Source organism: Prionailurus bengalensis, chromosome E3 (assembly GCF_016509475.1).
Source record: "Prionailurus bengalensis isolate Pbe53 chromosome E3, Fcat_Pben_1.1_paternal_pri, whole genome shotgun sequence".
NCBI classification, from domain to species: domain Eukaryota; kingdom Metazoa; phylum Chordata; class Mammalia; order Carnivora; family Felidae; genus Prionailurus; species Prionailurus bengalensis.
In genome coordinates this window covers 16,456,396-16,481,831 of record NC_057357.1, presented here as the reverse complement: position 1 = coordinate 16,481,831, position 25,436 = coordinate 16,456,396, and the positions used below count along the sequence as shown (strand labels likewise).

General features: G+C 38.2%; 1 protein-coding gene across 3 annotated transcripts in view; it reads left to right on the top strand.

The window, feature by feature from the left end:
• LOC122471382 (CGRP receptor component) overlaps positions 1-25,436 on the top strand; it is a 43,422-nt gene that overhangs the window by 1,345 nt on the left and 16,641 nt on the right. The window contains exons 2-4 of one of the 3 annotated variants that reach the window (XM_043559892.1): positions 6,877-6,913; positions 11,255-11,353; positions 12,601-12,695. In XM_043559892.1, the coding sequence (XP_043415827.1) occupies positions 6,877-6,913; positions 11,255-11,353; positions 12,601-12,695 (231 nt within the window). The remainder of the gene's footprint in view (positions 1-6,876; positions 6,914-11,254; positions 11,354-12,600; positions 12,696-25,436) is intronic. The other 2 variants (XM_043559894.1, XM_043559895.1) reach the window with 2 other exon arrangements.

The following is a 25,436-nucleotide window of genomic DNA, read 5'->3' as shown; positions in this document are numbered from 1 at the left end:
TCAGATTCTGTGTCTCCCTCTCTCTCTACCCCTCCCCTGCTCATGCTCTGTCTCTGTCTCTCTCTCTCTCTGTCAAAAATACATAACAACATTTAAAAAAATTAAAAAAGAAAGCTGACCCACTAAATTGATTTTGCAGTTCATTAATGGGGCTTAACCTACATCTTGAAAAACATTCAGATATATTACTGTAGCCCAATCTATTTCCAATTTCCCCCTCTTTACTAGAGTATTCACTGTCATTAAACAGTCCCGCTTTAATTTATCCATCTTTAAAAATTCCTTGTCCCCATATTCCTGCCCACTTATTGCTCCATTTCTGCTTCCCCTCAGAACAAAACTGCTTAGAAGTGTTTTTACACCCTCATTCTTAGAAGTGTTTTTATTCCCTCATTCTCAGTCTGTTGGGCTTTTATCCACACCAATCTATAGAAATGGTTTTGTGATGATTATCTGAGCCCTCCATCTTGTCAAATTCAAAGGTTGATTTTCTGTCCTCAATCTTCTTGATCTCTTAGCAGCAGTTGATACAGAAACTGTCAATTGTACTTGAAAAACAAAACAAAACGAAAAACTCTAGAAACTTGGGCCTTGCAACATGCTGTCTGCATTTTCTGCTACATCAAGGACTGCTTCTCAGTCTCCTTTCCTGGTTTATCCTTCCTCCCTTGCTTGGCTTAAATGTTGCGGTATCTTACGGCTCAGTCCCAGGACCTCTTTCTCTTCACACCCTCCCCTTGGTCATTTTACCCGTTTATATGCTGGTGACTCCCAAAAGTGTATTTCTAACCCTTTCTCTCATCATCCATCCAATTGCTTAGTCCAGAAATCAAGCCCTCCTTCCTCACCCCTAAATCTAGTCCATCAGTGAGACCTGTCATCTCCACCTTCAGTATATTTTGTATACAGTTACTTTTCACCATCTCCATAGCTAAATGTAGTCTGTCATCTCTGGTCTAGATTAGTAGCCTTTGGCTTCCACTCTTGTCCCCCCCTCTTCTGTTTTCCAGTCAGCAGACAGAGTAATCTTAAAATATTAATTGGATCAACACATCCCCTATTAAAACTGTTCACTTTCTGTTGTACTGAGAGGAAATCCACATTCCTTACTAGGACCTATATGACCCTGTATAACCTCACCTATTCACCAACCCTCTCTTGTGCTACTGTCCCCACCCCTAAACACACACACTTTCCACTGGCAGGTAGTTTCTGTAATCTTTCAAGCCCTTTACTACCTCAGGACCTTTGCTTTACTGTTCCCTCTGCCTTGTATACTTTTCTCTTTGTCCTGCTCCCTCTTTATCTTTTTGATAGTTCAAGTTGAATGTTGCTTTTCCTCTTTAGCCAATCTAAAATAGGTCCTTTTGTCTCTTACAAGCACCATAGTTTACTTTTCTTTTGAATAATTACAAGTGGTAACAGTAGATGAATGTTTACCTGTTTAGTGCCTTGTCTCCCTCCTGAGAACGGTCCATGAAGGCAGGGACGCATGCATTAGGCATTCAGCAGATAGTTGTTGAATTAAATAATATAACAGTACTTCATTAATTTGATAATTTAATTAAAAATTCATATAATTGAGTTAGCTAGTTTCCTAATTGCTGAGCATTTTCTGATTTAGATTTTCTGATTTTCCTAAGTGAAATGGTTTGAATCAAGAGTTTTTTCTCCTAAAGCAACCTATCCATTTCTCCCAAGGACTCATTGACTTATTAACACTAGTCAAGAATTTTGCAGTGAGTGATTTATGGGAAAGTGAGGTTTCCAGAGAGTGGAAGGACCCCTGAAATGGAAAGGTCTGGAGGCCTAACTTTAGTTCCTGCCTGGCCACCAATATGAGGTATGATCTCTGGCAGGTGTGGTCCTTAGCATCTTTAGCAGAAGCCTGAGTCTCTACGAGGACAAACATTGTACCTCTTTCAGGCATTCCTAGGACCTGGAGGGAGGAGGCATGAAAGGAAAACTTCTCTGAGTTTTTACTACTTTTTTTCCATCAGTTGCTGAGTAAATACTTACTGAGTGAATAATACATGTAGACATACACTATAAGTTTTTTTTTTTAAGGTGATGAATATTTATGCTTTATTTGATTGAGTGCTAGAATTTAAAAAATAAAAACTTGTTCACCCTCATTTGGATACATTTTCCTTGGGTAAAAGGTTACAAAATATTCATAGGAAAATTAACTATTGGTATATATAAAGTATTTGCTATTTGGGTAACTTTGTCTAATGCCTTGGGATTGTTTATATACCTGGAAAGCTTTGTGTTCACTCTTTTATTCTTGAATTTAATATACATAGGGAAAATGGACTATCTTCTCTATAATCCTTTTGAGATCATGTCAGAATTCCTTCATTTTACAGCTGGAAATAGTGAGATTTAGAGAAGTTAGCTGAACAGGTCCTGTAACAGGACTGGAAAGAGGATATTTTTTTGCTAGCTCCCGAGAGAATGCTACAGATTAAACAGTTCATTGACTTTGAAGGCTGCCCAGTTTTCTTGTACTTTAGTTTTTCAGAACGTGACTTGAATCAAAGGTTGAACATAGGAGAATTTGAGCAGTTCTGTTCATCATTGCATGCGTAAATTAACTGTGTGGCAGTTAAAAGGTGCTGTTTGTATGTGTATGTGTGTTTCTAAAGAAAGGTCTGCCAATAGATCATTTTGTTCTGTTTATTCAGAATTCGATTTTCCAAAGTAGTTGTTTGCATCCCTTAAATGACTCAGCAAGTTAAGCAAAATTGCACATTACATTTCAAATAGCAAGTCAACTTCAGTCAACTAATTCATTACTTAAGGAGATTAAGTAACTCCTACATGTAAATATAGATTCAAACACTCTTTAAAATTCACTTGGAATATTTGCTTTAAACATCTGTGTAAATAAAATCAGTACTAGTTTAAGTCCTTTAGGAGAATATTAAGTTTTGTGTAGGTGGGGAGTTTCTAGAAGTCTGAATGCTTGTGAATGTATTACATAATACTGAAGTGTAAGTTATATAGAGAGCAGACAATTCCTGCTCAGTAGAAACAATGGCTTGTAAATATATAATTGACAGATTATAGTCACCCTAAAAAACATTGGAGGAAAATGCATTTTATGTCCTTAGTTATAAGTTATACTACTGTCTTTTTTAACATTATAGAATTCTTTAGTTTTACATTTCCATTTTTCTCAACTTTTTAGTTTGAAAAATTCCAAACCCATAGAACAGTTGCAAAAAGAACACCATAAATACCTTTATACCCTCTATCTAGAGTCACCGTTAAATGTTAACATTTTGATATATTTGCCTAATCTCTCTCTCTCTCTCTCTCCACACACACACACTTTTTACTGAATCATTTCAAAGTTGGAGATATCGTGTCATTTTATCCAGTCATAAAAATGTATTCTATTTAACTGCAATACCATTGTCACACCCAGGGAATTTAGCACTGATGTACCAGTATCATTAAACTACAGCCTATATTAAAATTTCTCCAGTTGTCCCAACAATGTCATTTTAGCTGGATTTTTTTTAACCACCGATTCAAGATCCTTTCAAGAATCATACATTTTTAATTGTCATACAACTTGTAGTTGTCATAGTTCTTTAATCTCCTTTAAGAAGTTTCCTAACTTGTTTTTGTGACACTGACATTGTTACAAATGACATTGATATTTGAAGAGTCTGAACCATTTGTTTTAAAGTATGTTCCTTAACTTGGATTTGTCTGGTTATATCCTCATGACTGGATTCAAATTAAAAATTCTTTGACAGAGTTGCTGTAAGGGATGTGTCTTTCTCAGTGCATCACATCATCATTGGTGCTATTAAATTAGATCATTTGTTTTAGTTGATGTCTGTCCAGTCTTGCCATACCCTGGTCCCAGCAACCTGCCACTTAGTGATGGTTATAGTAGGATAAAAGCTGTTTTTAAAACATTTATCAATATATACATTTCATTCAGGAATTGAAATGAACATAGTCCGTTTTATAAAAGGTAGATATTATTATGCCCATTGACATTTTAATTGAATAAAGGAAAGCCCAGCACATATTGGCATTTACTTTATTAGTATTTACTGGGTAAAAAAAATTATTTATCTTCCTAATATAAGAATAAATTAATAAGTCAGCTTCTGCCAACCAGAATCTCTAAGATGTGGTACTTGTTTAAACATCCATTGTTCTCCTGGCCCCCAAACACAGGTTCATTAAAACACATGTACAAGAGAGTGTGTCTCCTTTGTATATTGGTTTTAGTAAAGACAAATGATGTTCTTTGGCTTCTTGCGTTAACAATATCGGCTCAGGCAGTGGGGCAATAACTTGGAATAGCCAAGGACAAATTTCCCAAGGCATGGGATATTCTCCATGACAGAGGAGAGGCCATGATTTGGAAGTGAAGTTGTAACAGTGACACCTGACCCCTTAGCCTTGGGGAAAAATAACATTTGTATTATTTTCCAGTCTGTTCCAGCAAGGGATCTCTTAGTTACAGTGTATTTTAAGACAAACAGGGAGTTTTAACTCAATTTCAAGCAAAGATAGGAAAAAGCCTAGTGGGCTGACTTCTTGATTGAGTAAGCAAAGATGACATGTGGTTTCACTTGTCATTTTCAGTTTTGTTTTGTTTTGTTTTTAACGTTTATTTATTTTTGAGACAGAGACAGAGCATGAACGGGAGAGGGTCAGAGAGAGGGAGACACAGAATCTGAAACAGGCTCCAGGCTCTGAGCTGTCAGCACAGAGCCCGACGCGGGGCTCGAACTCACGGACTGCGAGATCATGACCCGAGCCGAAGTCAGCCGCTTAACCGACTGAGCCACCCAGGTGCCCCTGTCATTTTCAGTTTTAAGTAAAGCATATCATATACACTGATTCTGCATATCCTTCCTATGTTAGATTACTTTTCAGTATGATATTCTTTGTGACCTGAGTGCAATTGTGGTTATTTGGGCAAAGCAACACTTTTTGTGAAATCTCAGCTATTTGTTGAATGACCAGTAGCATTTGGTAAGGTTCACATGTTGACTTGATTAGAGCTGACGTCACTGTACTGCTGACCAAAGTCCCAGGTCAGACCCTTATGGTAGCCACCTGCTCGTTTTCCGTTATTGATTGACTAGGGAAATCACCCACCTCTTTGGCCCACGTTTTTGAAATTTTATGTGAGCATTTTCATTACACAGCTCTGCTCCTGGTTTAATAACAAACTGTAGTCTTTATTATACATTATGTCAAGTCCAGACGTCCTCCTGAATTTTTAGGATTCTGCATTACCGATTTGTATTTGTCCAGTCTCATTTTTCTTTTTTTTCTTTTAATTTTTTTTAATGTTTTTTTTTTTATTTTTGAGACAGAGAGAGACAGAGCATGAACGGGGGAGGGTCAGAGAGAGGGAGACACAGAATCTGAAACAGGCTCCAGGCTCTGAGCTGTCAGCACAGAGCCCGACGCGGGGCTTGAACTCACAGACCGCAAGGTCATGACCTGAGCCGAAGTCAGCCGCTTAACCGACTGAGCCACCCAGGAGCCCCTCAATTTCATCATTTATAAAGAAGGAGTCCTAATAATTCCTACATCACAGGGTTTTTAATGAGAATTCAGTGAAGTAGTATCTTTAAAAACTAATAACCTTCCACTAAGGAGGATCTTAATACCAGGAATGAGGCTACACTTCAAAAATTTGTTGTCTCATTTCATCCTCCTAATAGCCCTGTGAGGTAGGAAGAAGTTATGGTTGTAACACAGGCAGTGGTAATAGATGGCATTTTGAGTACTTACTGTGTTCTAGTACTTTACATATTTCAGTTTAATCCTGTAAATAATCTCATGTGGTTAGTACTATAATTGTCATTTTATGGGTGAGGAAATTTAAGCACAAAGAGGTTAAGTAACTTGCCTAAATTCACAGAGCTCTAATGTTCGGTGGAGCTGGGTTTAGAATCGAGGCTGTACTTCTAGGTACTAGTTTAGCCCCATTTTTTATTTTAAATGGGGAAGCTTAGGAGAGTTAATAAACTCCCTAAAACTCCCATACCTTATAAGTGTCAAAGCTAGAATGTGAACCCAGATTTTTCAGGTTTCATAACTGTGTTCTTAATTATCACACTATACTGCCTCTGGACTGTTAAAAACAGTAAATACTTCTGATGTGGTATTGTAGAATGGCTTGATTTTAATTGAATACAAGTCACATTGCTGTGCTCACTCATACATGAAAGATGACATTTTGCCTTGATCACAGGGGTACCACGCTTTTGACCACTACTTGACACATGAACTCTACTTGTTGAATTGATACAGAAGATGAACACCTTTGTGGATATCTAGCAGGATTCCTGACATTGCTGGGATTCCCAGCAGCGATGTTAGTGTTAATGATTCCATTTCTGGGGATTCAGCAGGAGGACTTGCCTGCCCAAGATGTTGATAACTGGTGGGAGTTAGATGGTACTGGGGAAAGGACGTGGCTGTGGGATGAGACAGCACTGTTTCTCCAGTTAATTCTAGCACCCTCACTGTTCATTGACACCCCTTTCCAACCCTCTGGTTTTGCCCCATGTTCTTCCCGCAATTAACTTCTCTCCCAGATGACTGACTTAACTTCTGCCTATGTAGACTAAGGGTAAGCATTGTGTTTTGGTCACCTACTTAGTAATGGATATGTGATATACTGTGGCTGTAAAGAGGGAAGTTTGCTCTGAAATTGTTCATTGCCAGCTAAACCAGTAGGACTTAGGACATTCTCAATTTTAGGTTTATAGTCCCTAAATTCCTGAAGTGGACTACTGAATCTTGACACAGGTATTTTACAGATATTTAATTTCCACAAAGGAATGTGTGCCCAGACTGACAACAATTTACTTTATTTTCCAGGAAGGATGCCAATTCTGCTCTGCTCAGTAATTATGAGGTAAATAGCTTTGAAATAAACTATTGTAGTTTCCTCTTTGGTAGTTTGTCCTCTGCTTCTGAAGATTATTGAATTAGTTTTAATTAAAAATGACTGAATTCATTTGGATTTTCCACTTTAAAATAGGACAGATGGCACCATCTGGTGGACCTTGGAATTATAAGCTTGGTAAATTGTACATAGTAATTCAGGGAAGCTGGGAAGACTTTATAGTAGGCAACCTTCCCCAAATCCCAAAGATTTTAGATTTTCATTTTATATGCCTTTATGGGATGGAAGCATCTATTCGGAACTGTTTTCTGTCTGTGAAAGTTTTCCATTGAAATACTTAATGCCTTTTCCTAATTACCACTTTTTGCCTATAAAATGCTTTTATGTTATTATTTTGATCCCCATAATAGTCTCATAAGTATTAACACCATACTGAAGATGAGTGCTTAGTTGATGCACCATTATGAATAATTTAGTAGGAACTAAAAGATTTGAAATCTGGGGACTTGAGGGTTGGGTTGCTGAAGAAAGGGAGGAAAAAAGGAAAAAAGTTGGTGAGAGGGAAGATAATAACATTATTTATTTTTGCCTACCTTCTATTTTGCCTGTGTCTTGTTTGGTACATCTGATAGGTTAACTCTGGGTGTAGAAAGAACGATTCATACATTCACGGTCAAGTTTTCATTTTCTAGAATATCAATTCATGAAAACTCTAGGAGATTGGAGTTTCCATTGTGTGATATAGAAGATAGTGGAATTAACACAGTTGGCCATACTCCTTCCTTAAGTTGTTGCTACTAATAATAGGAAGGAGATGGTTGTGAGTCAAGCCATCGGCTTTTAGGAACTTCCTTGTCCAGTTTGGATTCTGCTGGGTATTTGGGTGTTTTATCCATTGAGGAAACGTTGCATTAATTGGAGCTCATGACACTATTGCTGAAAAAATAATGACAGGTTGCATTGTATGTAGTATGCTCTATGAGCCTATACTTCCCTCAGTTCTCTGGCGTAATCTCTAAAACAGGAAAGCTATATCTCCCCCCGCCGCCCCCCCCCCCATGCTCCTCAGCGCTAACACACGTTTTTCCCTTGTCGGGAGAGTTTACTTCCAACGTTCTATAGCATTTTTTTTTTTTTTTTGGTAAAATTTGTATTTAACTCTTGCCTCATAATTTTTCTTTTTCAGGTATAAATCTAGTAGATTTTCATTTTATTGAAGCAGAATCCTGTTTTTTTTAAAAACTTAGTGCAAAAAAATTTTTTTTAGGTTTATTTATTTATTTTGAGAAAGAGGGGGAAGGGGAAGGGCAGAAGGAGAAAGAGAATCCCAAGCAGTCTCTGCACTGTTAGCATGGAGTCTGTTGCGGGGCTCAGTTTCACAAACCAAGATCATGACCTGAGCCGGTATCAAGAGTTGGATGCTCAACCAACTGAGCCACCCAGGCGCCCCTATTTGAGGAACTTTTTGAGGAACCTCCGTACTGTTTTCTATAGTGACTGAACGAAATTACATTCCTACCAACAGTGCACACGGGTTTCCTTTTCTTCACATTCTTGCCAACACTTACTCTTTCTTGTCTCTTTGGTATTAGCCATTTTAACAGGTGTTAAGTGATAGTTCATTTGATTTTTTTGATTTGCATTTCCCTGATAACTAGTGATTTTGCATCTTTTTTATGTGTCTGTTGGCCATCCATGTATCTTCTTTTGAAAATTGTCTATTCTGGTCCCCTCCCCATTTTTTAATCAGATTGGTTTTTGGGTATAAGTTCTTTATATATTTTGGATATTAACTTTTTATCAGATAAGTGATTTGCAGATATTTTCTCATCTAGTAAGTTGTCTGTTCATTTTGCTGATGGTTTCCTTTGCTGTGTCTTTTAGTTTGATATAGTCCTACTTTTTTATTTTTGCTTTTGTTGCCTTTGCTTTTGGTGTTAAAAAAAAAAATCATCACCAAGACTGATTTCAAGGAGCTTACCTCCTTTGTTTTTTGTAGGAGCTTTATGGCTTCAGGTCTTACATTCAATTCTTCAATCCATTTTGAGTTAATTTTTCTGTGTGGTTATGTGGTAGTGGTCCACTTTCATTCTCTTCCTTTTGACCAGTTTTTCCAGTACCTTTTTTTTTTTATTTTTAAAATATGAATGGATACCATTTAATCCTTAAGGCAATATCTTTTTTTTTTAAGTTTATTTTTATTTATTTTGAGAGATAGAGAACAAGTGGGAGAGGGGCAGAGAGAGAGGGAGACAGGATCCCAAGCAGACTCCATGATGTCAGCACAGAGCCCAATTTGGGGCTCGAACTCCAAGAGTCTGACTCTTAACCCACTGAACCACCCAGGCTCCCCATCCCAGCACCATTTATTGAAGAGGCTGTCTTTTCCCCATTATATATTCTTGGCTTCTTTGTCAAAAATTAACCACAGGGATGCCTGGGTGGCTCAGTCAGTTGAGTGTCTTGCTCTTGTTTTCAGCTCAGGTCATGATCTTGTGATTGGTGAGTTCAAGCCCCTTGTCAGGCTCTGAGCTGACAATGAAGAGCCTGCTTGGAATTTTCACTTTCTCCCTCTCTCTCTGCTTCTCCCTTTTGCGCTCTCTCTGAAAATAAATAAACTTAAAAAAAATTAAGTAACCACATACGTGTGAGTTTACTTCTGGACACACTGTTCTATTCCATTGATTTATATGTCTTTTTTTATGCCAGTAACAATACTGTTTTGATTTCCGTGGCTTTGTAATATAATTTGAAATCAGGAAGCATGATGCCTCCAGCTTAGCTCTTCTTTCTCAAGATTGCTTTGACTATTCAGGGTCTTCTGTGGTTCCATGAAAGTTTAGGATTGTTCTATTTCTGTGAAAAATGCCATTGGAATTTTGATAGAGATTGCACTGAATCTGTAGATTGCTACAGATTGCTTCTTTCTGGTAGTTCATTATTATCATGTATACATGCAATAGATTTCTATATATTGATTTTGTATGCTGTAACTTTACTGAATTTATTTTTAGTTCAGTTTTTTGGTAGAGTCTTTAGGGTTTTCTATATATAGTATCCTGTCATCTGCAAATAGTGACAGTTTTACCACTTTCTTTCCAATTTGGCTGCCTTTTATTTATTTTCTTGCCTAATTGCTCTAGCAAGGACTTCCAATACTGTGTTGAATAAAAGGAGCAAGAGTGGGGCACCTGGGTGGCTCAGTCAGTTGAGCATCCGACTTTGGTTCAGGTCATGATCTTGCGGTTTGTGAGTTCAGGCCCCACATCAGGCTCTATGCTGACAGTTTGGAGCCTAGAGCCTGCTTTGGATTCTGTGTCTCCCTCTCCCTGCCCCTCACCCTCTTATGATCTGTCTGTCTGTCTGTCTCTCTCTCTCTCAAAAATAAACATTTAAAAAAATAAAAGGGGCAAGAGTGGCATCTTTGACTTCTTCCTGATCTTATAGGAAAAGCTTTCAGCTTTTCACTGTTCAGTATGATGTTAACTTAGGGCTTGTCACATATGGCCTTTACACACTGGGTATGTTCCCTCTCTACCCACTTTTTTGAGAGTTTTTATCATAAATCGATGTTAAAATAATTTTTTTTAATGTTTCATTTTTATTTTTGAGAGTGTGAGTGGGGGAGAGGCAGAGTGAGAGGGCAATAGAGGATCCACAAGTGAGCTCTGTGCTAATAGCGGTGGGCCCAATGTGGGGCTTGAACTCAAAAACCAAAGATCATGACATGAGTTGAGGTCAGATGCTCAACCAACTGAGCAACCCAGGTGCCCTGGATGTTGAATTTTAGAAAATTCGTTGTCTACATCTATTGAGATATCATATTTTAGGAAAGTTTACTTTCAAATATTAATATATTTTTGAGATCAGAGGAAATTAGTGATATGGTGTATATTAATAAGGAAACATTTGAAATATTTCAGTAAACTAATGAATTTGGATTACTTGACTTAGATAAAAGCATTTTTTAAATGTCAGATGCTTCTCAGACTCATATTTGCTCTAATGAAGAGTTAAGGGGAGGGTTTGAAAGAAAAGACGTACTATTCTGTTTATCCTTCAGAATCATTGACCTTAAGGGGTGCCTGGGTGGCTCAGTCCGTTAAACTTCCGACTCTTGTTGGTTTTGGTTTGGATTGTGATCTCATGTTTCGTGAGTTTGAGCCCTGAATTGGGCTCTGCTCTGACAGTGTGGAGCCTTCTTGGGATCCTCTGTATGCCCCTCCCCTGCTTGCTTGCTCGCTCTCTCTCAAAATAAATAAATAAATAAAATAAACTTAAAAAAAATCATTGCTCATGAAATAGATACATTTCTCATATTTACTCATAAAATCTTTTATCACTTCCCAGGTGTTCCAGTTACTGACTGATCTGAAAGAGCAACGGAAAGAAAGTGGAAAGAACAAACACAATTCTGGGCAACAGAACTTGAATACTATCACCTATGAAGTAAGCCTAGGCTTGTCGAGGGGCTACCGAAACTAGCATTGAGGGGTTGGTTTATTCCAGGGATGACTGGCCACCAAATCATGACTGACTCTTACTGATTTGAGTAGTTTTACTCTAACCCAGTTTTTATTCTGTTCATGCAAGTGGAGGAAATTTGGCCAATGGTGAGGTTAGCCAATGACAGAGTTAGAGGGAATAGTGAAAAAAAAAGACTGTCCTCAATTCTAACACCATTTGCGAGTCAGGGATCCCTAAGACCACCCTTGGGTTCAGTAATTTACTGGAAGTACTCAGAACTCACTGAAAGCTATTACATTCACAGTTATGGTTCATTACATGAAAAGGATACAGATTAAAATTGACCAAAGGAAGAAGCATATGAGGCAGATTCTAGGAGAAATGCCAACACAGAGCTTCTATCCTCCTCTTATGTGGGTGGAGTCAGAAAATGTTTGTCCTCTAATGTGGGTGGAGTCAGAAAATGTTTCTCTTGAAATCAATGTGTGATAATACATACAAAATATTGTCAACCAGGGAAGCTCAGCTAAACTTCAGCTTCCCAAATTTTTATTTGAGTTCTGTTATATAGGCATGATTGAATGATTGGTTGCCCGTTGTAGTTCATCTCAGCCTCCAGGTGCACTGATTCTGCATGACCCAAAGCCTCCACCCTAAGTCACATTGTTAAGACTATTCATTATGACATAAGACCTCCAGAGAAAGATACTCCTATTAAGTATAACATTGCCTCTCAGAAGCTGAAGGCAAAGGACAGACCGTCTCTTTGGGCAAAGCTCAATTCTTTTTCTTTCTTTCTTTCTTTCTTTCTTTCTTTCTTTCTTTCTTTCTTTCCTTCCTTCCTTCCTTCCTTCCTTCCTTCCTTCTTTCTTTCTTTCTTTCTTTCCTTCTTTCCTTCTTTCTTTCCTTCCTTCTTTCCTTCTTTCTTTTCTTTCTTTCTTTCTTTCTTTCTTTCTTTCTTTCTTTCTTTCTTTCTTTCTTTCTTTCTTTCTTTCTTCTTTCTTTGTCTTTGAGTTGTCAACACAGAGACTGACGTGGGGCTTGAACTCACAAACTATGAGATCATGACCTGAGCTGAAGTTGGACACTTAACCGACTGAGCCACCCAAGGCACCCCTATAGAAGATTTTTTAAACAAAATTTTACAATACTAAATTATAACCATTGTCTTCCCTTTTTCTCATTCAGATTTTGCCTTATGCATTTTCTTTTTAAAATTTTTTTCGTAGACATTAAAATATATATCAAAAACACCATGCAGGCACCAGAGTCCTGAGATTGTCAGAGAGTTTCTCACAGCAATGAAAAGCCACAAGTTGACCAAGTAAGTAAAAATTATTTTAACTAGGAAAAGTGTGACACAATGAAAATGATAGCTTACAAAAACCATCCTTAGCATTGGTGTATTTCTATTTAGTTGGGTTTTGAATCATAATTAACACACAGTGCTCTTTTACAGTAGGATCATGGTATCATAGACCAGACAGCTAAGACTTAGACACAAGTGTCTTTCTAGAGCCAGAAACAGAATGTAATGTAAAAAATCTTTCTTTGTTTTTTGTTGTTTTTTGAATCCCAGTTCTATGAGCTGCCCCATAACCCCTTTCTAGCACTCAGGCCAAATTGGTTAGAAATGAAGTTCACAAATTACAGTGCTCTTTATAAAGTTGATCAGTTAAGTCATTTGTCATTTGTGTTTACTTGGGGCAAAAATAGGTTGACAATATTGTCTTCCAGGGGCTTGATTACTTTTCCTGGTTACTTTCTTTCTTTCTTTTTTTAAATAGGAATTATAAACATCATTAAAAATTGGATTAAGATTAGTTTATATGAGAAGAATACTAGCCCTAGTCTTTTAGAATTAATACCAGAGCTGATAAATCCCAAAAGCCGTTGTCATTCATTCAGGATAATTAATAATTTTCTTTTGAGGGAAACATTGGTGTTATTTCAGACACACGGGGGCTACACTGTCAATAAACTAAGTGACTTCTCTTGCCTCTCCAGGTGAACTCTGAAGGCAGTCATCTTTCAAATGTGTGTTTGTGTGTATATACTTTGTTTTTTCACTTGTGGTAAAATTTATCATCCTAACCACTTTTAAGTGTGTAGTTCATTAGTGTTAAATATATTCACATGTTGTGCAACCAGTATCCAGGAGTTTTTAATCTTATAAAACTGGAACTCTCTACCAATTAAATAACTCCCATTTCTTCCTCACCCCAGCCCCTGACAATCACTGTTCCATTTTCTGTTTGTATTCTTTTTCAAGATTATTTGGATTGTTTAGGGTCCCTTGGGATTTCCATATGGCTTTTTCTATTTCTGCAAAAAATGTTATTGGGATTTTGATAGGGCTTATGTTGAATCTGTAGGTTGTTTTTGGATAGTATTGACATTTTTTTTTTTAATTTTTTTTTTCAACGTTTATTTATTTTTGGGACAGAGAGAGACAGAGCATGAACGGGGGAGGGGCAGAGTGAGAGGGAGACACAGAATCGGAAACAGGCTCCAGGCTCTGAGCCATCAGCCCAGAGCCTGACGCGGGGCTCGAACTCACGGACCGCGAGATCGTGACCTGGCTGAAGTCGGACGCTTAACCGACTGCGCCACCCAGGCGCCCCTTGACATCTTAACAGTGTAAAGTTTTGCAGTCCACAAACATGGGATTTCTTTCTGTTTATGTCTTCTTTAAATCTTTCAGCAATATTTTATAGTCTTCAGTATACAAATCTTTTACCTCCTTGGTTAAGTTTATCCCTAATTCTTTAATTTTTTTCAGTGCTGTTGTAAATGGAGTTGTTTCTTAATTTCTTTTTCAGATTGTTCATTATCAGTATATAGAAACACAACTGGTTTTCATGTGTTGATTTTTGTATCCTGTAACTTTGCTGAAATTGTTTATCAGTTCTAACAGTTTTTTGTTGCATCTTTAGGCTTTTCCACCTATATCATAGTGTTGTTGTCTGTGAACAGAGATAATTTCACTTCTTTTTCAGTTTGCATGCTTTTGTGTCTTTTTCTTGTTTAATTCCTCTGGCTAGGACTTCCAGTACTATGTTGAACAGAAGTGGTGAAATCAGGGACGCCTGGGTGGCTCAGTTGGTTAAGCGTCTGACTCTCTTTCGGTTCAAGTCGTGATCTCATGGTTCGTGAGATTAAGCCCTATGTCAGGCTCTGCACTGATTGCCTGAAGCCTGCTTGGGATATTCTCCCTCTCCCTCTCCCTCCCTCCCTCCCACCCTCTGTCTTTCTCTCTCTCTCTTTCAAAATAAATAAACTTAAAAAAAAAAGTGTGAAAGCAGTCATCCTTGTCATCTTCCTAATCTTAAGAGAAAAAGCTTTCAAACCCTTGCACCATTGAATAGATGTTACCTGTGGGTTTTTTGTATGTGGTCTTTGTTATGTTGACGTAATTTCCTTCTATTCCAAGTTTGCTGAATATTTTTATCATGCAAGGGTATTGAATTGTGCCACATGCTTTTTCTGCAACAACTCAGCTGATTAGGTCGTTTTTTTTCCTTCAGTTTTTAGGGTGATACATTACACTGATGGATTTTCACGTGTTGAGCAGTTCTTGCATTCCATGAATTAATCCCACTTGGTCATTGTGTGTAATTCCTTAATATGCTGGTTGGGTTAATATACTGTTGAGGATTTTGCACTAACTTAAGAGATACTGGTCTATAGTTTTCTTGTGGTGTCTTTATCTGGCTTTAGTATCAGGGCAGTCTTGGCCTTATAAAATAGGAAGTGTTCTGTCTGCTTTAATATTTTAGAGGAGTTAGAAGATTTGGTGGAGTTTTTTTTGTTGTTTATTTTTTTAATATTTGACACACTGTATTCTTTATTTATTTTAAGTATGTTCCACGCCCAATGAGGGGCTTGAACTCACGACCCTGAGATCAAGGGTTGCATGCTGTACCAACTGAGGCAGCCAGGTGCCCCTGAGAAGATTTGGTGGTAATTCTTGGTTAAATGTTTGCTAGAATTCACCTGTGAAACCATCTTGTCCTGGACCTTTCTTTATTTGAGGTTTTAGATTATTCATTAAATCTCCCTACTACTTATAGGTCTGTTGAGATTTTTTATTTCTTCATCGAGTCTTGGTAAGTTGTGTCTAGGACCATATGTATGTATTTTTGAGGGAATATTATTTACTTGTTACCCAAAGTCATTCTTGTTCTTTGATGTATTATAAGCTTTAAGCTTAGAAGCTTGTAATGTTTGGGGGGGGGGGGGAAGGATCAGAGAAGATCTTCCTTATTAAAAGCCAGTATGAATTATATCGGATGAACCAGGAAAGTTTCACGTCTCTACCTTACATTCCATTTATTGAGTCCATTTAATGTTCATGCATTTAACACTCATTTAATTGTAATTTTCAAAGCAGCCCAATGGACTGCTGTTACTGTATAGACTCTACAGCAGATGGGGATATTTGAGTTCGTTATTTCAGCTTTCTAGTTTAACTTTGTCCTTTTTGGCTGTCTTTGCTTTTGGTTCCTGAATGATAAAGTGCTGTTGTTATTCTACCTGTTACGATGAAATCACTTCATTCCGACTGATCTAAGTAAATCAGTCTGTCACCTCTTTGAGTTCTCATTTTTTTCTCCAAACTCTTAGTGGGGAGGCCAAAATGCAAGAAAGTAGACTTTGTGAGAGCACCTAACGATGTAGTCAGTTGAAATTATTCCTTTAGTCTAAATGCTTTTTGGCCATTACAACCTTTAATATTGATAAAACAGATTTGAAGCAGGTTGTGTTTACAATGAAAAGAGCAGAAGCTGAATCCTCACTGGTGTTGTGGCTTTATTGCCTGCCGTTGGTACACAAATATTATGGTTAATATTTGTGGTATTTGAAGTAGCCAGGGGTGCCTGGCCTTTTTTGGTAGCTGAAAATTATTTTAAGAAATACACAAAATCAGGGGGCCTGGGTAGCTAAGTCAGTTGAGCGGCCAACTCTTGGTTTCGGCTTGGGTCATGATCTCATGGTTTATGAGTTCAAGCCCCACCTTGGGCTTTGTGCTGATAGTGCGGAGCCTGCTTGGGATTCTCTCCCCTTCTCTCTGCCCCTTCCCTGCTCCTTATGCTCTCTTTGTGTCTCTCTCAAAATAAACTTAAAAAAAAAAAAAGAAGTATTCATAACCAGATGGTTCAGAAATTGGAGTTTAGCTCTGAGAATAGACTAACTTCCAATGGAAATGTTTCTATAGAATATGAGGGAAAGGGAAGGTGAGAAGACAAAGTCTAAGTGTAGGAAAAGTAAGGCTTTGGCTATTTTATATAAACTGCCTCACTTAATCCTGACAGCCAACTCAGTGTTTTACAGATTAGTGGGCTGAGGTTGAGATAAGTTACATATGTGCCCCAGATCAGTCACAGAGTGAGTGGTACAGCTTACCCAAAGTTTCATGTTGTTTTTCTGAGAAAGCTAGTTAAGTGTGTGTATAAAGATAGTAGACCCAGTGAGCCCTGTGGTTGTCCTTGTTTGGGTGTTGAGAAGGAACTTTTTCTTCTGGGGAAAAATAACATAGCTACTCTTCCAATAGCCGGTCAAGAAAATTTTTCACTCCCAGAAATTTTAGAGTAACACTGGATTCCTATAAATATTTATTTTCAAATGATTTATCTTGTCATTAATATATAAGCAATTCATGTGTATGGCAGATCAGTTTCATCACCCCCAGAAATTATCTCATTATGTCTTTTGTAATTAATGCCTTTCCCTGTGCCCAGTGCTTGGTAGCTGATCTGTTTTTTTTTCCTATGAGTTTGCCCTTTCCAGAAATCATGTAAATGAAATAATACAGTATATAGCCTTTTGAGTGTGTCTTCTTACATTTGCATACTGCATTTGTGCTTTATCCACATTGTTGTGCATTTATTCCGTTTTATTGCTAAGTAGTATTACAGTGTATGGTTATACTGCAGTTTGTTTATTCACTAATCAATTGAAAGACATTTGAGATGTTTCCAGTTTTTGGCAATTATGCAGCTACTGTAAACACACCATCTGTGTTTTTGTGTGAGAATAAGTTTAACTCTAAGAAACTGCCAAACTCTTTTCTAAAGTGACTGCACTATTCTGCATGCTCTCTAGCCAATGTAAGAGAGTTCCACGAGTACTTGGTATTTTTAGTAATTTTTAGTTTAGCTGTTTATATTGGTTTGAAGGGGTATCTCATTGTGGTTTAATTACATTTTCTTGGTAATGAATGAGTGTTTTCTTTTATTTCACATATCTTGGATGAAATGTCTATTTAAATATTTTGCCCATTATTTTGTTTTTATTACATAATTTTGACAGTTCTTTGTATATTCTGGATATAAGTCTTTTGTTCAGTATGTAATTTGCAGATATTCTGTCCAATTTGTGGTTTGTCTTTTCATTCTCTTTTTAAAAAAAATTTTTTTGGGGGCGCCTGGGTGGCGCAGTCGGTTGAGCGTCCGACTTCAGCCAGGTCACGATCTCGCGGTCTGTGAGTTCGAGCCCCGCGTCGGGCTCTGGGCTGATGGCTTGGAGCCTGGAGCCTGTTTCCGATTCTGTGTCTCCCTCTCTCTGTGCCCCTACCCCGTTCATGCTCTGTCTCTCTCTGTCCCAAAAATAAATAAAAACGTTAAAAAAAAAAATTTTTTTTTAATTTTTTTAACATTTATTTATTTATTTATTTTCAAAGTTTATTTATTTTTGGGACAGAGAGAGACAGAGCATGAACGGGGGAGGGGCAGAGAGAGAGGGAGACACAGAATCGGAAACAGGCTCCAGGCTCTGAGCCATCAGCCCAGAGCCTGACGCGGGGCTCGAACTCGCAGACTGCGAGATCGTGACCTGGCTGAAGTCGGACGCTCAACCGACTGCGCCACCCAGGCGCCCCTACATTTATTTATTTTTGAGACAGAGAGAGACAGAGCATGAACGGGGGAGGGGCAGAGAGAGAGGGAGACACAGAATCGGAAACAAGCTCCAGGTTCTGAGCCATCAGCCCAGAGCCCGACACGGGGCTCGAACTCACGGACCGCGAGATCGTGACCTGGCTGAAGTCGGACGCTTAACCGACTGCGCCACCCAGGCGCCCCTGTCTTTTCATTCTCTTAACACTATCTCAGAACACAAGGTTTTGATGGAGTCAAATTTATTCTTTCTTCTCTTATGCATCCTGCCTTTAATGTTTTGTGTAAAAACTGCCATATCCAGGGTTACAAAGATTTTTCTCTTGTGTTTTCTTCTAGAAATGATCCATTTGAGTTGATTTTGAGGGTATGTTGTGAGATAAGGGTTGAGATTCAGTGTGTGTGTGTGTGTGCGCGCGTGCGCCTGCGCCTGCGCCTGCAAATTTCAGTGTTTCAATAACATTTGTTGAAAAGACCACCCTTTCTTTGTTGAATTGCCTTTGCAGTTTTGTAAGTCATCTGTTGATTCTGTCACTTCATTCTGTAATCTGTTCCATTGATCTATGTGTCTATTCTTTTGCCAGTGTCACACTCTGTCTTAATCACTGAAGCTTTGTAGTAAGTGTTGAATTCAAATAGTATAAGTTCTTCAACTTCGTTCTTTTCAAAATTGTTTTGGCTTTTCTGGTTCCTTTGCCTTTTTATATAAATTTTCAAATCATCTTATTGATATCTAGAACAGATCCTGCTGAGATTCTGATTGGGATTGTATTACATGTATATATCAGTTTTGAGGGAGAATTGATATGAATATTGAGTCTTCCAATCCATGAAAACAGTGTATCTCTCCATTTATTTAGGAGTTTAATTTCTTTCATCGCTGTTTTTGTGGTTCAGCATACAGGTTCTGCACAGTTTATTAGATTATACCTATGTATTTAATAATTTTTGGTGCTATTTTAAATAACACTGATTTCTAGATGTTCATTGCTAATGTAGAGAAATACACCTCATTTGTCTGTATTGATCTTATGCTGTACAACCTTGCTAAATCCATTTACTAATACCAGGGGCTTTTTTATTTTTTAGCACGTTCCTTGTGATTGTTCTATGTAGACAATCATGGTATTTGTGGATACAGACTTTTATTTTTTTCAAATCTTTTTGCCTTTATTTCTTTTTCCTGTCTCATGCTCTGGCTAGGACCATGATGTTGATGTATGATGTTGGACAGGAGTGATAAGAGCAGACATCCCTACCTTGTTCCTGATGTTATGGGAAGGCTTTCAGTTATTTACCAGTAAGTATGTTAGCTTAGGTTTTTCATGGATGCTCTTTACCAGGTGTAGGAAGTTCAGTTTGATGAGATTTTTATCATGACTGGATATTGAATTTTGTCAGTTGCTTTTTCTGTGTCTGTTGAGGTGTTCATATGGTTCTTGTTCCTTAGTCTTTAAAAATGTGTCTTTTTGCTTTTTGGCTATATCTTTTCATATATTTTGCTGTAGGGATAGCAATCTATATACCTATTCGTTTACAGTCAGGATAAAGTTAGTATTTTATCACTGTCAGTAAACTATATGTAAGACTCTTAACTTCTCCCTTTTATGTTGTATTTATTATATCTACATCATTGAAATTAGTATTTAGCTGTGTTTCAACATTTGCTTTATATACTTTTACATATTTTAAAGAATTTAGGAGGATAAAATAGTCTTTTATGTTTACCCAGAATTTTACTATTTATTTTGCTCTTTATTCATTTCTTCTTTTTTTTTTTTTTTTTTTAATGTCTGTTTTTGAGAGAGAGAGCACATGACAGGGGAGGAGCAGAGAGAGAACGGGACAGAGAATCTGAAAGCGGGCTCTGTGCTGAGCTGTCAACACAGAGCCTGACACAGGCTTGAACTCACAAACCGTGAGATCATGACCTGAGCCCAAGTCGGACACCTAACCTACTGAGCCACCCAGGCACCCCATTCTTCATTCATTTCTGAAGTTCCATGTTTATTTCTCATCATTTACTTCAGCTTGAAGAACTTCCATTAACATTTCTTTTAGAACAAATCTGCTGCTACGAATTTTCTTAGTTTTCTTTCAATTGAGAATGTTATTTTCTTTCATTCCTGAAGGATAGTGTCATAGGTTAATTGGTCTTTTAGCACTTTAAAGATGTTATTTCAGTCTAACTATTACGATTTCTGATGAGTAATCTGTGGTCACGCAATGTGTAATGTGTTACTTTCCTATAGCTGCTTTTAGTATTTTTTCTTTTCTCTGGTCTTCAAAAATCTGATTTTGATTTTTTTTTTAAGTTTATCTTTGCTGAGCTTCTTGATTATATAAATTTTTGTTTCTTACCAAATTTGTAAGGCTTTGAACCATTATTTTGAAATATTTTTTTCTACCCCAGTCTCTTTCTCTTTTCTTTCTGGAACTCCAAAGACAACTGTTAGAACTTTAATAATGGTTCTATGGGTTCCCAAGGCTCTGTTCTTTTTTTTTTTTTTTTTTTTTTTTAATGTTTATTTATTTTTGAGAGAGACAGAGTGTGAGTGGGGGAGGAGCAGAGAGAAAGGGAGACGCAGAATCCGAAGCAGGCTCCAGGCTCTCCACTGTCAGCACAGAGCCCAATGCAGGGCTTGAACTCACGAATGGTGAGATCATGACCTGAGCTGAATTTGGATGTTCAATCGACTGAGCCACCCAGGTGCCCCACAAACTTTTTACTATTTTCCAAATAATTTATATGCTTGTCACTCTTAGCTCTTTAAGTGGAGTATGTCCAACCCTGTTGACACAAAAAGCTCTGGACAACAAAATGCAAATAGGGGATCAGGACTGGGGAGAAAGAAAATGATGTATTGCTTTTCCTCTAGATCTACTTTGATTGTCACTTGCAGTTTCAACTCCACTGCACCTTGTCACGTGACTGTATTTTCTTCTAATCCATGACTGTTGATGAGTAAAGACCACAGAGCAGCCCCATTCAGGGGAACCTTCTGCAGTGATAGAAATATACCTCTGGTCTGTCCTATACAGTAGCTTTTAGCCACTTGTAGCTGTTGCTCATTGGAAATGTGGCTTGTGCAAAGGAGGAACTGCATTTGTAGAGTCATTTAATTTTAATTAAATGTAGGTATGAGTAGCCGTGTGTAGGCGGTGGCTGACATTATAGCAGGATTCTCTCACAGAGAGTCGTGACACCAAGGCTTTTCTTTCCAGGAAGCAACTTTATTCCTGCCAGCACTGCTCAGTTGGGTTCGTACCCGAAGAACTGAGCCCCACGTGGCGTAGTTTTTTTTATATATTTTTTACTTCTTTGTCTCCCATATATGGTAACACACAAACATGCAGTCTGATTAAGTGGTCTGATGTTACAAGGTCGTAGGGGATGGTGTCACGTACACGTATAGCCAGGTTGCCTTGAGGTTTTTTTCCTTTCCTTAGGGAGGGACCCTACCACATTCCCCCTTTTGATGCTGTTTTGGGTCAAAGAGCATCATCTTGGTTTAGAGGCTTATATTTTTATAACATCATTACATGAGTGGCTATCTTTTTTTTTTAATCATGGCCTTAGTGAGGCTGGAGAAAGAACGTACTACCAGGGGAGCTAATAAGCAAGGTAGGATTAAGCAACCTCCCAGAATTAGGAGGATAATTTTTATGAGAGTTTTGAATCCCCCAAAAGTTGAAAAACATTTTCCACATAACTCCCTGGGGTTTTAACCATTTCAGGTCTGGATGGGGACATGAACAATTCTTTTGATTTGATTTGTGATCTCTTTTATGACTTTCGTTTTCCTTATTTCTCTGTAGGCAGCAGTTGCGTAGGTTAAACTTTTTACAAACTTTTCCGTCAGAAGCAAGCAGGTAATCTAAGGCCAAGAGATTATGATAGATAGGGCATTGTGTATTTTGGCTTGCTACTTGTCTCGTAAGTTAAGAGCTCTGGCAGTTTTATTGGTTATAATTTTTATAACTGCTTGTAGTCTAATTATGCAGTTTAGCATGTAAATGGGAGTGTGGTAGCCCAAGGACCCATCCTCTGCCCGGGTGGCATGACCACAATACTGGATTATACGCTCAGGAGGCCATTTATCGTCTTTTTAATTGCCAATTTGTAAGGCATGCTGCTTTTTTTGGAGTCTCGCTGTCCCCATACACTTGGACTTCCAAATGTTTTTCTCTGGCAAGTGAGAGCAGGAAGAAAGATGGATGAATAGTTTCCAGCACACATGACCATGACCAGCCTGAGGGAAGTACTATATAGGCTGTCCTTTCACATATCTAGTGTAGTCCACCTGGAGTTTGCCATTTGATGGCTGCGTTGACACTGTCCCAGGTCTCTCAGAGATGAGAGAAGTTAGACAAGGGGTGGGGATCTGTCTTAAGGTGATCTGGAGTCCCCCACCATGGGGTTTTCTGGCCAGTTGAGTTATAAAATCTTTGGCATAGGCATGTTAAGTTTTTAACAGAGATGACAATGAACTTTTTCCCCACCAGGCAAGACAGTTTTTCCCAATAATTGAGCTTTTGAGGAGCCAAACCCTGGTAGTAGGACTGGGGTGTTTTGTTTTACTATAAGATTGGTGGGGATCTAAATTTTCTAGTCTCTTATGGCCATTGTTTCCCCATGTTGGTACCAACGAAGTATCCTATCCACAAAAGGAAGGTGAGTGCTAACAGAAAACTCTCACCACATTTTTAGCTGGCTGGAGCAGCCTTGGCCAATCCTATGGCAAAGAGTAGAGCAAGGTGCCAGGGAAGGCTGCCTCGCCCATGCTCTGATGTTCGTATCTCCAATGGCAAAGGAGGTGGAAACACGTGTCTCCAAATCCCGGGCGTGAGCCCCCAAGTAATGGAGAAGGATTCTTGCACAGAGAGTTGTGACACCGAGGCTTTTCTTTCCAGGAACTAACTTTATTCCTGTCGGCACCACCCAGTTGGGTTCATACCCGAATAACTGAGCCCTAAACGGCATGTGGTGTGGTTGTTTTAATATATTTTTTACTTCTTTGTCTCCCATATATGGTAACAGACAAACATGCAGTCTGATTAAGTGGTCTGATGGTACAAGGTCATGAGGGATGTTGTCACATACGCATATAGCCAGCTTGCCTTGAGGTTTTTTTTTTCTTTCCTTAGGGAGGGGACCCTACCACAGCATGTTGGGCAGTGCCATTTTATAATACCTCCTTTTAATTGACTTCATCTCACAGCCATAGACAAAATTCAGTGTCCTTTACAAGTCCTTTGCTGAATGATTCTGAAGCTTGATACATTGAACTTTTCCTGGGGGAAAAGTGGAAAGGCCATCCTCCGATTTGGATCTCCTCTTATGCCACCTATATTCTCTCCAACCATCCTTTAGTGGCTGAGGGTGCTTCTGGCAGCATTTCAACTCTTGTGTCATCAGGCCTTGTCTTTGAAACCTCAGAACTGAGAATCTGGTTTGCTGGATTCCCAGAAATGTCTTTCCCATCAGAGCAGCCATTTTAACCGAAATGAGTCCATTGACTGGATTCTTATTGAGAGGTGAAAGAGTCTGAGAATTTGGTGCCAAACACCTTTAGAAATTATGAAACCAGTGTCTTCCAAGTGTGATACAGGTAATGCCATGGTGAGTGAGATGATTTTAGGTGGTACAATAATATAGTTTGATGTACTATTTTAATTTCATTAGTTAAACTTAGTTTAATGTGTACTTTTAAATTAATATTTGCATGGTATATCATTCTCTATTTCCTTCATATTTTATGATGGTACTTATACTCAATGATACAGTCTGGGAAATGGCATGGGGAAAATAGATCACTTCCCCCCTCCACCTCCCCGCCTCCCGCCCAATTTTTTGTTGTGGTAAAATACACATAACATAAAATTTACCATTTCAACCATTTTTAGATGTGCAGTTTGGTGTATTAAATACATTCATAATATTGTGTAGCCATCACCACCATCAATCTTCATAACTCTTTTCATCTTGCAAAACTGAAATGCTATACCCATTAGACAGTAACTCCTGATTCCCCCAACCTCCTGCCTCAGCCACTGGTTTAACATCCTAAAATTATAACACTTTCATTTGAGTTTATACTAGTTTAACTTCAATAACATACAAAAATTCTGCTCCTTCCCCATCCTTTTCAGTTGCTGATATAACAGAATCACATCTTTGTACATTATATGCCCCAAACATAAACTCATAAGTATTTTAAATCATCTTGAATTTTGTAGAAAGCAAAAAGTGGAGTTACAAACTGCTGTTACCATAATACTAGCTTTTATAATTGTCCATGTGTTTACCTTTATGAGGTTCTTTCATTGTTAATGCAGCTTTGATTTACTGTGTAGCCTTTCACTTCATACTGCACAACATTGTTGAGTGATTCTTCCAGGGCAAGTCTGGTTTACTTAGCATTTGTTTCACAGGAAATGTCTTAATTGTTTCTTCAGTTTTGAAGGATAGTTTTTCTGGATATAGGATTCTTACTCGAGAGTTCTTTTTGTTTTAGCACTTGGAATATTTTGGACCACTGCCTTCTGGCCTTCAAAGTTTCTGATGAGAAATCAGCCCTCTCTGGCTTCAGGAAGCTGTATGCAAGCTGCTGCAGGAACGCAGATGCAGCCATTCCAGTAGAATTGGAGGATGGGTAGCTGGCACTGTGCCAAGGTCTGAAATCGACCAAAATTAAGTTTACTTTCCAAGCCTCAGCCTGGAAGTTGTAAGCTTTAACAGGGCTCCAGAATTCCAAAATAGTTACATCAGACAGATCCTACCAGTACAGGTGTTGTCTAGATGGGGAGACAGATTCCTGGTACCTTCTTAGAATCATCTCTGTTCTTTTTCTTTTTTTCTTTCTTTTTTTTTTTAATTGAGGCTTTATATTTTTACATCACTTTTAGGTTAACAGCAAAATTAAGGGGAGATACAGAGATTTCCCATATACCCCTTCCTCAACAGGTGCATAGCCTCCCTCCCATTATCAACATCCCCCATCAGATTGGTAAATATGTTACAATCGATGAACCTCCTCCATTGACACATCAATATCACCTAAAGTCCATAGTTTACATTGGGGTTCACTCTAAGAGTTACACATTCTGTGTGTTTGGACAAATGTATAATGACTTGTATCCACTGTTGCAGTGTCATATAGAGTGTT